The following is a 16,480-nucleotide window of genomic DNA, read 5'->3' on the forward strand; positions in this document are numbered from 1 at the left end:
TCCCGATCACTTGTCTGATTAAGAGTGTGGCCTTGCTCTTCAAAACATGGCATTTAATCTTAGATGCTTTAAAGGAAAAAAGAATCCAGCCGGATAATTTGTTGCTTTGTATGAAAACCATTAAATTAGACAAGTAAATTAGTGCAAATGTGGTGGAAAAAAATCAGACACATATAAAAAGTTATGAATTGAAAAAGTTCAGAGAGTAGGGCAAATTGGCAAGTCTGTGTGATCTAGGTGTTAAGCAGCTCTCTATTTGTTTTGTTCACAAAATGTCACTAATTTTCATTTTTCTCAAATATTTGGGCACAGACAGAACTTATATCCACTGGGGGTGACGTGCCAAAACATATCACCCTAAATATATACCAAGAACAGGTCCAAAGAAAATTTCTGTTGTGAGAAAAATCACAATCGGGTGAATTGTTTGTGTGCAAACTGAATAGAGAGCTGCTATGTCGTATTTGTATTTTCATCCAAGGAGAAAATCCTGACTGCTAGGTATCAAGGATCTTATTTGGCATTCATGGGACCACATCCATATAGCTTGGCTACCCTCTGGATTATTGCTCATTTATAATGCAGTCTTATATTAGAGTAATCACTATCATGTGACACTTACCAAAGCAGCAGGTCAGGAATGTCGAATCAGGCTCAGCAGAACCCAAGATCGACACAGTGTGTATTCCTTTCGTCTGTAACCTCTTTGGCTGAACTTTTGTTTCTTTTTGTTGTCTTTTTATTTTCTTCGGTTATTGCCTTTTTAGGCTTTTAGTTGTTTTTGACTTGCTTTAGACTCGTTTTTATCATCAAGTCAGGCCATTAATTCCTTTCATTTTGCAGATTTGTACTGTGCACTGATGAGGCAGTATAGTGACTTACTGTAGTCATTACAGCCGTGCCAATATTTGAAAATTTTGAAGTAATAGTGTTATACAAAATAGTTGCAAGGCTTTATGCAAATAAGTCTTGGATATCAATGTAGACACGTCGTTTGAAATGCTCTTTCTTTTGTTTTGTTTTGTTTTGTTTTGGGGGGTATTGTACATACATGTATTCTAAGCAAATAATCAAGATTGTTAAGTGAAAGAAGAATATGTCATTTAAAATGTAATATTGGATAATTTTTATTTTAATCTCTGCCTGCATACAATGACTTAATATCTTCATTAGATATTGTATCATATGAAATGTTTCAAATTTCTTTTCAACTAGTAACATGTTGATAGAAATGACAAGATATAAATCAATATTCACATTGCCATCAACTCCTACCTCTACCCCACCCCCTTCAGTTCCCCATTTAACACCTGATAACTGCAGCGCACGAGTTTGCGACCGGTCTCAAATTTAGTGAAGTGAGTCAGGTTGTTTACTCAAGAAAGAATAATGAAGAAGCCCTCTTTTATGGAAAACACTCAGCCTGTCAGCAGACCATTACCAGCGAGCAGCGCACATGGGCCTCCCCGGGCACCCCCCAGTCCTACCTACATACAGAGTTGTACTAGTACTCATAGGTTCCAGCTATGATACCTGCATTAATGCACATGTGGTGAGAGATGTAGTAGCCAGGTGGAAATGATCTCCTGAGCAAGAGTGACTCAATTTGATTATAGAATTCTGCAGTAAAGACAGAAAATGTGCATATTTGTACCTGTATATCCTAATTTATATATATCTATATATGTATATATATATATATATATATATACATAGAAGTATTGGAACAAGTTCACTCGGTTGACAGCAGGTTCATCCGTATTTATTGCTACTCGGAGTTTCATGTCACCTCCATGAGGCGCAATCATCAGGCAATGATTAAATACATCCCAGAAATGCATTTGGATTGAGTTAACGCATTTTTAGCGCGTGATACCAAAACAAAAACAAAACGAAACAAACTATACGCGCTTGGACCATAGTGACCAGTGCGCACTTAATCATATGCATTATTACGTATATCAGCCAATTATAAACTCCTATGATTAAACCGTTGGACAATGCATCGACACCATAAGTTTACGCGCTATGACCATAGTGACCAGCGCGTACTGAATCACATTCATTATTACGTATATCAGGCAATAATAATAATTACAATTGATCAATGCATCGGATTGACTTGACGCCCTTTATAGCGCGTGACACTATAACAAATTAACAAATTATCAAATTTGAGGATATTGAGCACTCTTTATAGAAGGATAGAATCACCAAGTGTATATATATACATATATATATATGTATATGTATGTGTATATATATATATATATATATATATATATATATATATATATATATATATATATATATATAATATCTATTTCTCTCTCGTTTTTTTTTCTTGATGGGGGGGGGGCTGTCTGACAGAGGGAAGTAAATGCTCATTATGACATCAGTTTCATCTGAAATTGCACATTGGGTAGCGCTCGAGACTTGCTGTTGAAACTTTTTTTCATGTTGTCTGAAATGCTTATACGATTTTGAATTTAACGCTGTTCCTTCAAATCACATTATTGTGACAGGCACAGCGATTTCTCTCCTTCCTTTATCTATGTCCTTTGTTGGTGCTGGAATGGTCACCAAATTGTGAAAAATGTAGGGTGAATGTAGATAGATGTGCAGTGGTTGGCCACTGTGTTATGCATGAGAAAGTTTTTCTTGAGGCGATTTTGTTGGTGCTGTTGTTCTGTAAGTCATTGGATCTTTAAGCCCCAGGGACAAGTAAGAGATTTTGCCTGCTGCGATAATGTTTCTGATGTGCGTTGGCGGTTCGCTTTGGAAATGATGACATTATCATCGTATACTTTTCCCTGGCAAAATCTCCGACGAATATGGTTGATAAATTGCACCGGCTAATGGTCTTTGCTTCTTCAGTTTGTGATTATGATCGAGGACTCATAAAAATACCACTTGAACAGTGGAATGGACAGAACTACCAGGTAAAGACAAGTACAATAATGGGTAGAGATTACTGAGACAAATATGCAGCATAAGTAATGCCCCTTTTAAGACAGGCACATGTTAGTACAGGAGTATATTTGATGGCAAGAGCAATTTTTTTAAAGATTATATTCTGCTAATTATGTGATATCTTTTAATCTCCTTTTTCATCCAATATCTTACAATTTGCATAATTGCTTGTTTTCTCAATATTTCTCATTCATTCTTTTTTCCTGCGTAAACTGACCATCGTTTTCTAAATCTCTCACCAATGTATTTACTTGGCAGTGCATTTCACCCAAAATGACTAGCAGGGATTATTAGATTCATGAATTTCATCAGATATGATATCAATAGGCATAGTTTAGGCGAAGTTAAAGTGTGTTTCATTATAGAAATCTTCAAAACACACAAGCATGTGAAGGTAGCATGCTTTGTGCTCTCAAATTGTAATCCTGAGGAAATTTTGTCTGTGGAATGAAGAATACTGTAATACTAATATTGTACACAGTTTTCACCGTCTTGTTATGATGAGAATGGTGGCTTCTTGTATAGCACATAGGTCTGCCTTTTGATGCTCATTGCACTTTAATACTAATACATACATGACATGAAAAACAGGAACAGAAGGGCTATTGAAAAACAAATTGAAATACAAGTAAGGCATGACTAATTAAAGGTTGAATAAAGAACATTTCAAGTTTGGTTTGAATTTTCATGTTGCAGACATTTGACAAAGGGTCTTTTGGAGATCATTCCAGTCATTTGTCATTTGTAAATGACAAATTGGGGGCGCTGTGGCATAGTGGATGCGACTCCCGACTTCCATTCAGAGTATCCAAGTTCGATTCCCGACCAAGTGCTCACATCCTTGGACAAGATGTTTTTACCTACGTACCATGTCCCTCTCGTCCCAGGTGTATAAATGGGTACCTGGTGACACTGGGGTAATAATAATGGCAGGGCCCTCTGGTAGAGCAGTGGCAACACTGAAGAGGCTACCCTGGATGAATAAGACATTATTATTATTTTTTTTATTTGTTTAAGATAGCATTTGTTTTGGTCCATGTAGCAAAAACTCAGATTTTATTTCCATTCAATTTAGTACCTTTTGATGTCAACCACAGTTTGAATTTGTCTAAACATAACTGGAGTCCATCTGACCGTTTGACATCAACCCCAGTCTGAGATTGTCCAAACATAACTGAAGTTTAATTCTTGCTTCCAAGAGTGATGGGAATGAAAGTTTGGTAGAAGCAAAAAATCGGATGTCATCTGTATAACAGTAGCAGTTGATGCAGTGCTTTAGGGAGGTATTTCCAGTTGGTGTTATGTACAATGGAAAAACAATAGAAGTGGGCCACCAGCCGAACCCTGGGGTACACCAAGCTTAACTTTAGTTTGCTCCGAGCGGAAATCACTAACCTTCGCATTAGCACACTAAGTTCAGTCTGTCAGATATGATATCAAACCAGTTTAGGGCAGTTCCAACCACGCCCATGGCTTTCAGACGCTGTATTATGATCTTTTGATCAAGAATATGAAAGGCTGATGACATTTATCGTAGCATAACAGGAGCAGTGATATTTCTTGGATCCATTTCTCTCAATATTTAATCAGTTAGGTTTGTAAGCAGCAGTTCAATATTGTGCCCAGACCTGTTTTCGAACAGACGGGAGTCAAAGGATGTTTGTTTTGAGATAATGTATCCAGTAGTCAACTGATTAAAAACAGCTCGGTCTACTGATTTGCTGAGAATCTGAAGGGATTCTGGATCTAAATTTACCTCTCTGGGGTTGGGCGAATAATGGCTGTCTTCAAATTCTGTTGAACAGTGCCTACACTAAGATTTGCATTGATCATGCTCGTTACAGTAGGTGCTGTTGCCAAACTACATTTCTTCGCTAAATCAGTTGGAGGGGGAGCATATTCACATGATTTGCTCAGTATCCCTGTGATATTAAAGCTTTTGCACGAAAGGCATGTGCCGAGATATTAAAAGAACTGAATGAGTCAAGACAATAAACATAGACATAAGACAGCAATACTGTGCAAATCAAACTACCAAGAGTTCCAAAAGCTTTGTCAGGAAAAAAAAAATGAATTTTTTACCCAGCTCCTGTCGGTCTTATATCAGGCAGAATTGATGGTGTTATTCTTGGAATATTATTTACAATGATTTCCCAGTGTCTTTTCCACATTCTTCAATTTGTTCTGAGTTTTGGAGTGTCTGTGCCACCTTAATTAAGGTATTGAAACCAAAATGTAGTTCTTGGAAGGGCTAAAAATTCATCTTCCATCATTTTAATTTGCTTCTATTACATTCAAAGGGACTGCCAAGAAACTTACTTGACTGACGCAATTTGCCAGGATGATGGAGTGTTTTGATGTCACAAGTGTAGAATACTTTCGATTGTACCACATGACATTTATTCCAGAAGGCTCTCCCTGTTAACCTCGCGTTCAGCATTGTGGGACAAAAGAATGTAACGTGATGATCGAATGTGCCCGTGCAGTGATTATTTCGAACAAGCTGCATGCTGGCATGGAAGATTGATAGATATTGTTATGGTCCAATTTGTCGATTACTGATAATCCATTTTGAAAATTTATGTAGCAACCATGATGGGGTAAGCTCCCAGATTGTGGACTTACTGTGAACCTTTTTGGCTAATGTTACGCATTTTTGTCATTACCCGACTAAAATATTATTACAGCGCTATTTCAGACATTTCTTATGCATATGTTTACATTTCAGAGCAGTAATGGAAAGTTCTGGTGGCATACAAGAACTATGTTTTGGCTTTAATAATCCTGAAAGTATTTTTTGTTACAAAAGATTTGTCTGTAAATCTCTTGCTTTGTCATGTGCCCTCTGTTTTGTTTAATACAACCTATTTTTTTTCCCACATAGTCTCGTGGGGTAAGCGATATGGAAAGTATTTGATTAAAGGGTGTTCATCTGTATTGTCTTCTGTACTTTCAAAGCACAGGAAGTGCAAACTTACATTCTCTGTCCTGTCTCTGGTAGGCAGGGACTGCAGTTGTGAGTTAAATTCAGCTACATTTTGGGATAATTTGCCCATTTCCTGCTACTTCTTTCAGGACATGTGCTGTTGGCCAGGAGAATGCACATTCTCAGTGTCAGTCAGTGCCAGGTGCATTGAGAGTGTGCGGTCTGCAACTCTCTGATTCTTTTCCTCATATTAGTATTTTCCAGTCTTGTATTGGTATCTTATTAACTTCAGAATGTATCAATATTTGAGATAAAGAGAATGTTGTCAATGTTCCACATCGTATGAGGACTGCAGCAGCATATATTTCATTTTTTTAACCCATTTTCAAGTCTTTGGGCATATTTCTTGGAACTGTTCCCCTTATGATGGGATATCGCATTGAATGCTGTTGTAATTGAATTTATCCAACTCGAAAAGATATCTGTGTGACTTACTTTAGTATGAATGAATTACTCCTGTCTGGGGGCAACACACTCTCCACAAAATATTACTTGTAGAAGAGCCCCAATGTCAGCGAAGCTGGTGGATATTTCACAATGCAAATTGAAGCGATGCACCCGCAAGTAGATCAATAGAAGATCAATAGTGGGGGACTTGGTGAAGGGACTTTTGGAAGATTTTAATCTCGCATGTTTGACCAGATATGACTTATATTATCGGCAAATGGACAGTGGTCTTTGGCCATGGATTGTAATGAGGTGCAGATAGCAATATCGCCGACTAGGAGCCGCTGCAGGCAGTTTTAGTAATGAATCTAATTTGTCGGCAGATGCCTTTCATGCAGTGTCATTGAATTACAGAGAGACTTATTGCACAGCACTTCATGAATTTCAAAGTGTATCGCAAACGAGTGAGATCATAGATGTCGAACCTACTGTGTGCCCACGCACCTAGATTTAACTTGCTTTATCTTTGTGTTAGCATGTGGTTTACAAACAAAGCAGAACAAGACAAATGTAACTTTTTTTTCCTGAATTGAAATTTGGCAAACCACTGCGGTGCAACAGGTGCAGAATTGCCACACATACAGCAGTCATTGCTCTATACAGGAGGATTCTAGGAGCTTAGAGGGATGGTTTAGTTTTGGTTGAGATTGGGATTCAGGTTTTAACTTTTGTGAGGTAATTAGAAACCACTTACTAGTGTATGAAATATTAAATAGCATACCATGCTAAGAGGAATTTAAAGTTTATTTGATGTAAATCAGTTTTGAAATAACTGAAAAATCCAAAAACATAGAGGTCCTCATAAAATGTGGGACCTACCTTTTATTGGGACCACTTTGTTTTACTTTGTTTTTTGACATCTCAACCATTTCAAAACTGATTTAAATGAACTTTGAAGTTCTCTTAGAATTGTATGCTCTTAAATATTTCATACAAGTGGTTTCTAATTATCCTGTAAAAAGTTTAAATCTAAATCGCCATTTCAACCAAAACCATACCATCCCTTTAATGTCACTCTTTTCAGAGACAATCAGTTACAGAATTACCTTGGCGACTGGTAGAGAAATCTGTTCCTTATGGGAACCTGGTATGCCAGGTTCTCAAATGTAGACAAGCATGTCTGCATTCATGGCCTAAATTCATGTTCATTTATGTTATGCTGGCCAGAAAAAATGACTTTGATCAAAAGATTGGAGTTTCTTCTATAAATGTGTGTTCTTTTTCTGTATCAAAACTGTGTGTAATTTTGTTTACCTGCAATTTACCTTTTTCAAACGTTGTAGTGCATTTGTTTTGCTATAAAACTTGCATGAAAGCGTGCATAGCCATCAAGGCTGAGCTCACTAGATTTTGACTTTCACTGACCCCACTTAGATGCCCTTCTTACAGTGTATAACAAAAGAGTTTGCGAGTCCATCAGCACAGGCTCTATTCATATCACACATCTGATTAACATTTTACATTGTTCAATGGCACATGCAGTTGACTGTGGAAAGGGGATACATGTACCAGGTACTGTTTGACTGCTTTTGCACAGGCGGATTACTAAACTTGTCTGTTGTTTGACGATAGGCAAAAAAGAATCTTGTTTGGAGGCATTGAAGGCTCTCAGAGAATTGTGGGAAGAACAGGTTAAACTCATGGATATGCTGATGTGCATACAATGTGTAAGTACTAGTACCTGAAAGATAATATAGAATGTGAACCAAACATGATCTCACCAGAACTGAGTGAATATTACCAAGCGATGGATATCATTATTTCATGTTCAGAGCATTCGCATGACATCATTACCGTATTTTGTACTTACGCTCATGACAGAAATCATACGTCTGTCGTTCATCATTTGCAGATGCATGCTGTGACTCTCAAATGACATTACTGACAATTTCTCTTGATTTCAATCACAATTTGATAATGCCAGCATTCCTTTTTTCTTCTCCTCCTCCTCCTCCCTCTCCTTCAGAATTCCGACATTCTAAAGAGAGTAGATCTGGATGCGCTCTTTGGCCAGTACTGGGATGTCTACATCATCAGTTTACTCCTCGGTCTCAACATCATGCTGGGCGTACTGGTCCTGGCTAGGAGGAACTACATCTGAGACCCTCAGAGTACATCCCTGACACCACCTCCAAGCCCCTTTATGGGTTGGGTTTTGTTTTGTTTTTTTCACCTTTTATTGTCTTCAATAGCTTCTCATCACATGTTCTGTCTCCTAGATCTTTGATTTGTCATGTGACCTCTTTAACGCCCACATCTGTGGATGATCCGTCGTGACTTTGATTCAGTGAGTTTGTTTGTTTGTTTGTTTGTTTTGTGCACATTCAATACTCAATACTCTGAAGTACTCCATTGCTGGTTCTCTGCATCTTTTTTTTTTTTTTTTTTTTTTGGGGGGGGGGTCATTGTTTAAGTTGAGAATATGCAGAAAGTACGCTAATGTAGTGAGGGATATTTTCCTAGTGCTTTTGGCCCCCCTTTTCCGAAGTGAAAGGTAGATAAGTTCCATACCTCTATGTGGTTTAATTTTTACTGGCAAATGCTTGATATGTTGTGCATTATTCACACCCCCCCCCCCCCTCTTTTGTGATTTGTTCCAGTGTAAAAGTGAACAAGATGTATTTCTTGACATATAGTCAGTCTTTGATTTGAAGGTTTGCGTGAACTACAATTCAAAATGATCTTGTCACTTTAGCAAGCATTCAGTGAGACACCAACCCATGTAAAAAGTCAATACTGGCGAATCCCAATATAATGAAGTCTTTGGGACTGACAGTTCAATATATTGTTGTAGCCAGATGGTTAAGTATATGGAGATATTTAGATAATATTTTTGGGACCTGAATTTTTCTTTGTTGTAATGAGGATTTTGTCATGACCGTGTTTGTGATAATGGGAGTGCACTATAGAAATGTATTTAAACTGCAATATCCGATTACAGCTGTAATTTCATTGTGTCACCATTCATTACTGTGATAATTTCAGTGAATTTAGAATTTGATGGAAAAGCTCTAACTTCAATATTCCATCACAGCGTTATGTTGAAATAAAATGTCAAATTGCAGGCATTGTGTGTAACTGGATATATGTATCATTGCACGCGATTCATTATAATAATTTGCAGAATCAGGAAACAAATTGTATGTTGCAATCAGATTTTCGAAGAAGGGTAAAGTTTATAGAGTTTATGTTATACTTTATTCAGTGTGAGTTGATTTTTTATTCTATACTTTTCAGTTGATCATTATTGATTGAATTGAGAAAACGAAAATAAGGTGGCATTTTGTAGATAGCCACTCTTCTGTCAGTGTGAATTGTTTTCATTGGAATGTTGATGGATATTTTTGCGGCTTTATTTGTTGTAGAAATACAAAATACAGAAATAGAAGTGAAACAATGATTCCTGAGTTTTAGTTATGCATTTGCTGATTTCTTGTAGTTAGCAAGCAAAAGATAATTAAAAAAAATATAGAGTACAATGTATAAGTCAATACATTTTAAGTATAGTATTGTAGGGTGTTTGTTAGCAAGAATTTTTGAAAGACAGTCATAATTTCGTAATATTCATGTATCAGCTGCTTTATTGTCAACAGAATGCATGAAAGTTGCATATTTGGCATTTTAGCAGGGAGATTGTTTCAAATTGTGTTGTTTCTATTTTGAAGGGTGTCTACAGTGTAACTATGTATACATGCCACATTCACTTCATTTTACCCTACATTGAAGCCCCGGTTTTGTTTTGTTTTTTTCTCTCTCTCTCTTTTTCAACATAAAAAAATTACTGTTGTCTTCACTTACACATGTCTTTTTGTCTTCATTCCATGCTATGTACTATACATATATATGTATGGGAAGAGGTCTTCAGTTTGTTAGAACAAGACATATAAGTCCCTCCAAAAATGTTGTGAAAAAACCAACATTTAACTTGATTCCCTCATATTTTTGTGTGCATTTGCAAAAATATTTGGCCTTCAAACTTAGTCACTTGCATTTATTTTTTGTTATCTAAGCAAGTGTTTTTATGCACATCTACAAAGTGTTTAGAGTATACCTAATTATCTTTCTGGTAGCTAAAGTCCAGTCCTGAAGACTTAATCTACAGCTACTTAAAGAAGTTCGTGAATTATTTGTTATTAAAATTCCATTATTTTGCTTGAGTTCATGAAATGTTCATGTTTGTATTTGTTTAAGTTTTAGGGGAAAATATTGCATTATTGGCAGTAATTACTAAAGTGCTTAATTTGTTTCCTTTCATATAGAGGGGATGTTTGATGTAATTTTTTGTGAACATACACAATCTTTATTCTGTGCATAATGAGGTGCCTTATGCAAAAACAATGTGTAAAGCTTTGTGTTGTGACTGTTGTTGTTTTTGGAAGATGTATCTTATAAATGGGTTAAAATTGTTATGCCTATCACCTAAAAAAAAAGTGTATTCTATTTTGAGTTGAACTCAGCAGTACAGTATTTTGTTAAATGTACCAAAAATACACTTTTCTTTCTTTCTTTCTTTTTTTGGTTTGATTTTACTAGATTTTGGTTCATATCATTTGATGTCTTTTTGTTCTTTCCATATTCATAAGAGGGTTTAGGATGTGTATTGGGGGTCATAGTCGGGTTAGGTTGTTTTCTGTATGGTGGAGGGTGAGAAGACTATAAGTGTAGGTAGGTGGGGCGAACAAGATTTGGAGGCTGTTAGTGGCCTAACACTGTGTAGTCTTTGGTGTTCCAAAGCTGCTTTTATGCAAACTTTAACCTATTGAGGACGGTTTGATTTTGCTACAACACGCATTTCCCACAGACACCTGCCCGAGTATACTCGGGACTCGTTCTCAATGGGTTAACGTGCCGTGAAATGTGTAGTTGGGCACCCACCCTCAACAAAGATAATGAGTATGGCATCGGTGAAGTTTGTGAAGTGATTAAAAGTCAAATTTGTTTTCTTTGACAAGGATATGCAGCAGGAGGAATGATAAATGAAATTAGTCGCTGTTTGAAGAAAAATGTTTGATTGCTTTTCAGCTGAACTTTCAGAGTAATGTGTCTATAGTTTATGTATCGTAGACCCAGCCCCCAACTGAGAAAAGTTACAAATGATTATGAAGATCAATGATATTGATAATTCAAAGACTTGCCATGTAGCAAAATTGACAAACACGTAATTATCAATTTTGGTGTTATTGTTCATAATTTCCTATTTATTGATTCTAACAGATTGTAAGTGGGATGTTGTCTTGGTGTAGGTTGCAGTAATGCTTGGTCTTCATTTTATTAGATGGTTACAGTGATGCAGTCTTTCCTCAGATGTCACCCACTTTGCAGCTGTGTGTTCATTTAAAACAACACATAGAAAATTACATTAATTATTTCAAACTGTCATCAAAACTAAAAACTTTTGTGTGATGAAAATTGTTGTGCACTACCTAGTTTACCTAGCAAACCTAAGGGACTCACAATGATTATTCTCATGAGAAACATGTCTAATGGGGGTTTTGAAAGCAAGCATTTCTAGTCATTTTCTCAGCTCTCTTATGATTTGAAACACCATCCATTGTACACTGGTGCTGAACTTGCATTTCTAGATTTGATTAAAGTATACCATTAGGGAAACAAGAAAAAAAAACCTTCAACTAGGTCACATCAAGTTCAAAATGTATTTTAGCTCTTTTAATCTTTCCTGTCCTTTGACCATGAGTCACTGAATAGCAAAATACAATCAATATTATGTTACATATTTTTTAGTCACAGATTGTTTTTGCTGTACCCATAAACCCACCAAAATCACTTATGTTGTAAATCACATTGGGGGACGGACATGAAAACAATTTTGTAAAGGGTTTCAGCCAAAAAAAGAAAAGAAAAAGGAATAGAAGAAAATCTACTCAGATAGCATGAATTATTTCAAGCGTGCAGAAATATCTTTAGAGAGTGCAAAAATCATAATGGCAGGTGCACGGCAGCCAAAGATAAATTAATTAACTACATTAGTATACACATGTACTGTGCGGAGTGTGGCGTGCCTTCCAAAATCACATCCAATTACAGGAAACTGTTTATAATTTTTTAGTACTGTCAGGGTACATTTTGCCAAAGGCATTGATTTCTTGCCTGCATGTTGTATAAGAATCTCTGGTACAGCGAATTATCGGAGTGAAGAATTCACACATCAGAATCGTTGCTTGTGCAAAGATAGTGGTGTTGAATTCATTTAGCAGTGAGTTAAAGGGTGACTTATTCATTAGCTGTAATGCACCTTTCCATCTGAAGGCAAAAGGGATTAAGTACCATTTGTTAACATTTTAACACAAGTTCATCATGATAGGCTAAAATAAAAACCTTCCTAGTGATACCTCACCAGTTACGCAATAAGGAATATTCTTGAAGTTTTGATTGAAACTGTCCCACATTTTTTGATTATTTTCTTTGGTTTTTTTAGCACCCTTAATGACAAATATGTCAAATCAGCAAGAATGGTGTTAATTCGTTTTGTGACTAAACTCTTTATTTGACCAACAACAAGTCTCAAGCCTAGGTTCCACCCTTTTCGCATATCTTTAGTAGATATGAAGATTGTGTGACTGAGTAAAATTCATATAGTTTGAAATACCTCGTGTGTCAGAAGATGACTAACACACGTACACATGATACGTACAACACACACATACACACACATACACACACACACGATAACAACAGCAAGAAAACAACAATGAAAGTCGAATCACCAGTCTTTGGCGTATTTGCAGATTCTTTAAATTATGGATCCGAGTCCCGTTAATAATTTGGAGTGGCTGACTTTCAAGACGCATTTTCAAATCACCTCAGAGAAATTTGTTATCAGCGCACCCATAATCTTGAATTTACGGGGTCATTTCAGATTGCACAAAGCTTTTGTGTGGGGGCAGGTTGATGTTGAGGGGTATAGGCTCGCAGGCGATAGGATTATGAATGCTGTTGTAACTGTATGATAATATGTAATATTGAACTTACGCCTGATTCGGCGGCATTGTGCATATACCCCATTACCCAGATTCAGACTTTTAATCCATTTGGAAAAAAAATGCGGCATAAAATAGAGCTAGATATCTTTAATGATCCACCTGTGTCTTCTGGATGGGTATTATCCACATTTCTGCAGTCCATGTGTGATTACAGTGATATCTGTGACTTTCGTGTTAAACCCGCAGCTTGGCTGTTAGATAGCAAGGGGTACTGACTTTATAGACTTTCCCCCCGTACCAGACGGCCTCAAACAAGTGTCATGAGTGTAATCGTAGAAGCCGTTTTCTTTGTTGCTTTCTTGTAACCCCAATACCTTGTGTCGGGAATCTAGGTATCTGTGTAAAGAATCTTTGCGACATTTTTTTTTCTTTTGTTGTTGTTGTTTGAATGAAAGGTGTAAATCATACAGAGTCTATACTTGGTATGTACAGATTGCAATATACCATGAATGTATTGTACTTTTGATGGATTTGATGAATAAACTGTGTATCCATCAAAAAAAAAAAATGGTCCAGGTTCGTTGATGGACGTAATTGTTTTCAGTGAAAGGTGTAATGTATATGATTTTTTTTTTTTTTTTTAAAACGTGTGGTTGTGTGTTAGTCTGTTTGTTTTTCTGACATGTGCCTGAAGCACAATGTTTTCTGGTAGTCCGTTTCTCTGTCCGTCTGTCCTTTCATCCGTCGGCCTGTCCATGCCCGTCTGTGTATTAAAAAAATAAAACACCTGAGATAGTTTGTTTGTTTGTTTGTTTGTTTGTTTTGATTCCGCCTGTGTGAACAATCACATGCACTTATTGAAGATTCTGGACATATCCTGTGAATACAAGGTCAAAACTACTGAACCTTAGCAAAAAAAAAAAAAAAGGGGGGGGGGGACAACAACACACACAAACACACACAAGACGATTGTATCTAGTGACAAATTTAACCCGTAGGCCTAAAGGCCAGGGGGAGTATAATTTAGTGGTGAAAAACAGGCAATACGGATGAATAGATAAAAACCCAAACGAAGTGTGAATGAAATTTTTCGTGGGATTTGATCATCATTAATCATTTATTGTTCGTGTTCAAATCTTGTTGATCCGTGTTCAAAATCAAAGAGCTTCATAAAAGCGTGAACGATGGGCCTCATACTCTATACACACATCCTGTTCTTATGCTAAATAATGAGATTTTGTGAGAAGGGGGTCCGTCGTAGTTTGAATGTGTGTATCAGTCGAATCGCTCGAGGTTTTGATTTTTTTTTTTCAGTCCTTTGTTTGTTTTTGCGAGCGTGGTGGTGTTCCCTTTCAGTACTCGACTGTGATATATGTCTCGTTCGGTTTCTGTATATTTAGTCGGATATAGTCACCGCATTAAAGACTGGAGATCTCGTACGGGTTCGGAGCAACGCTGACACGCCAAAGGTATGTGAACGTAATGAGTTGCATTACACCGAAATTGGATTCGATTATTTTGGACACTGAAGTATCTGCGACATCTAATTTGTCCAGAAACGGATCTTTATGTGCTGAAATGAGACACGTTCGCGCGCCTAAAGCTTCCTTGAGGGAGAAACATTACCTTTATTATTGGAGGCTTTGCACAACACCGAATATGAAAGAGATACCACCTACCCATCATGACAGAATCGATTGCAAGGAGTAGGTCTATACTCGGGCAGCATGCACGAGCGGAGGGAGGGTAGAATTGGGTCTCGTGTGTCAGTAGAGTCGGCGCATCTCTTAAAAGCAGGTTTCCCAACATTTTCTTTTTGTATCATTTCAAACGCATTCGGCTTTCTATACTCATGTGGGATATGTCAGCAAATGCAACACTTAACAATGACAACAATAACAAAATCACAACAAAACACTTCATTACCTTGAAGCTCTTGAAGCTCCCACGGATCGGTATTCCCGCAAGGCCTATAATAGGTCATTAAGCCCGTGGTAAAGTGCGTAACGATCGACCTTACCGCGACAAGTCCACCTACGCGATCGCCCTTCGTCACGTCAAACTTTCTGCAAACCACCTGTAGGGGTGAGCTAGGGTGGGGGGGGGGGTACTCCATCACATGGCAATTGATCGAGCTTCTGTGCGTACTCTCCATGAGAAAAACAAACAAACAAACAAACAAACAAATAAACAAACGAGGCCAGTACAAATCAATTATTATAAGATGTGCCTTGTTTACTGCCCTTCCTTTCTTTTTGAATTGTCTTCGATCGACAGCAAAGACTTGTGGCTACTTTTCTATGTATGTATGTATGTATGGATGGATGGATGGATGTAAGTGTATCTACAGTATGGAGAGTTTGATCGCAAAACGACATACTTAGTAACTCCATTCTTGCCAAGTTGAGATACGATTAAACCTGCTCAAATGCTGTAAACATAGGATATTTTCAATCATAACCTCAAGATTATTTCTTGTTATATAACAAGACAGAGTGTGGTATCCCTATAAAGGTTTTATTTTACTCTATCTGATGATGGACTTTCTTTATCATGATCACGAATCAAACTTTTCATAAGTAGTATCGATTCTATCTTTTGAGGAAAATCATTTGATTAAGGAATTTATACACCTACTAACTTCTGTATGAGAAAGATCTGTTGAGTCATGCTTTAATGAGCGCATATCAAAGACATAGATGGTCACTATTCAAAAGTCACAAGTGTTACATTCTGTCTCTAGTGTATATTTAAGTGATTTTTATCATCCATCATTTGACTCAATTACACCTACCTTGACACTTATCATATTTGTTTGCTTTTTATGCTGTTGGGTGAGCACAATTTTAGGGGGAAATGGTTATGTTCAACCCTCGTAAAACTGCAAAATTCATTCAGTTTAGGCTATTAAAAGAATTAACGTCAGATAGTATTGCCAACACTCAGCAGCACATGTTGTGTAAATAGTGTCTGTCTGTCTGTCTGTGCTTCAACATTTATTTCATTTTAAGTTTGTATGTTGTCTATACTTTGAAAATAATGTCTTTTAACTTGCAATACATATACATGTATGTCGTAGATAGATATATTTGGATATATAACATGATTTGACATTTTGTTTTCGAGGGATGTA

The 16,480-nt window shown here is 36.9% G+C and overlaps 1 protein-coding gene across 1 annotated transcript in view; it reads left to right on the forward strand.

Moving 5' to 3' along the window:
- Window positions 1-8,548, forward strand: part of LOC139729124 (protein sel-1 homolog 1-like) — an 85,372-nt gene extending 76,824 nt beyond the window's left edge. Inside the window, exon 18 of the mRNA XM_071640054.1 lies at window positions 8,373-8,548. Coding sequence (XP_071496155.1) covers window positions 8,373-8,507 — 135 coding nt within the window. The 3' untranslated portion in view covers window positions 8,508-8,548. The remainder of the gene's footprint in view (window positions 1-8,372) is intronic.
- Window positions 8,549-16,480: the final 7,932 nt, after the last annotated feature.

This window comes from Diadema antillarum, unplaced genomic scaffold (genome assembly GCF_040938485.1).
Source record: "Diadema antillarum isolate AM-2024a unplaced genomic scaffold, OU_Dant_1.0 seq00000218_RagTag, whole genome shotgun sequence".
Taxonomy (NCBI): domain Eukaryota; kingdom Metazoa; phylum Echinodermata; class Echinoidea; order Diadematoida; family Diadematidae; genus Diadema; species Diadema antillarum.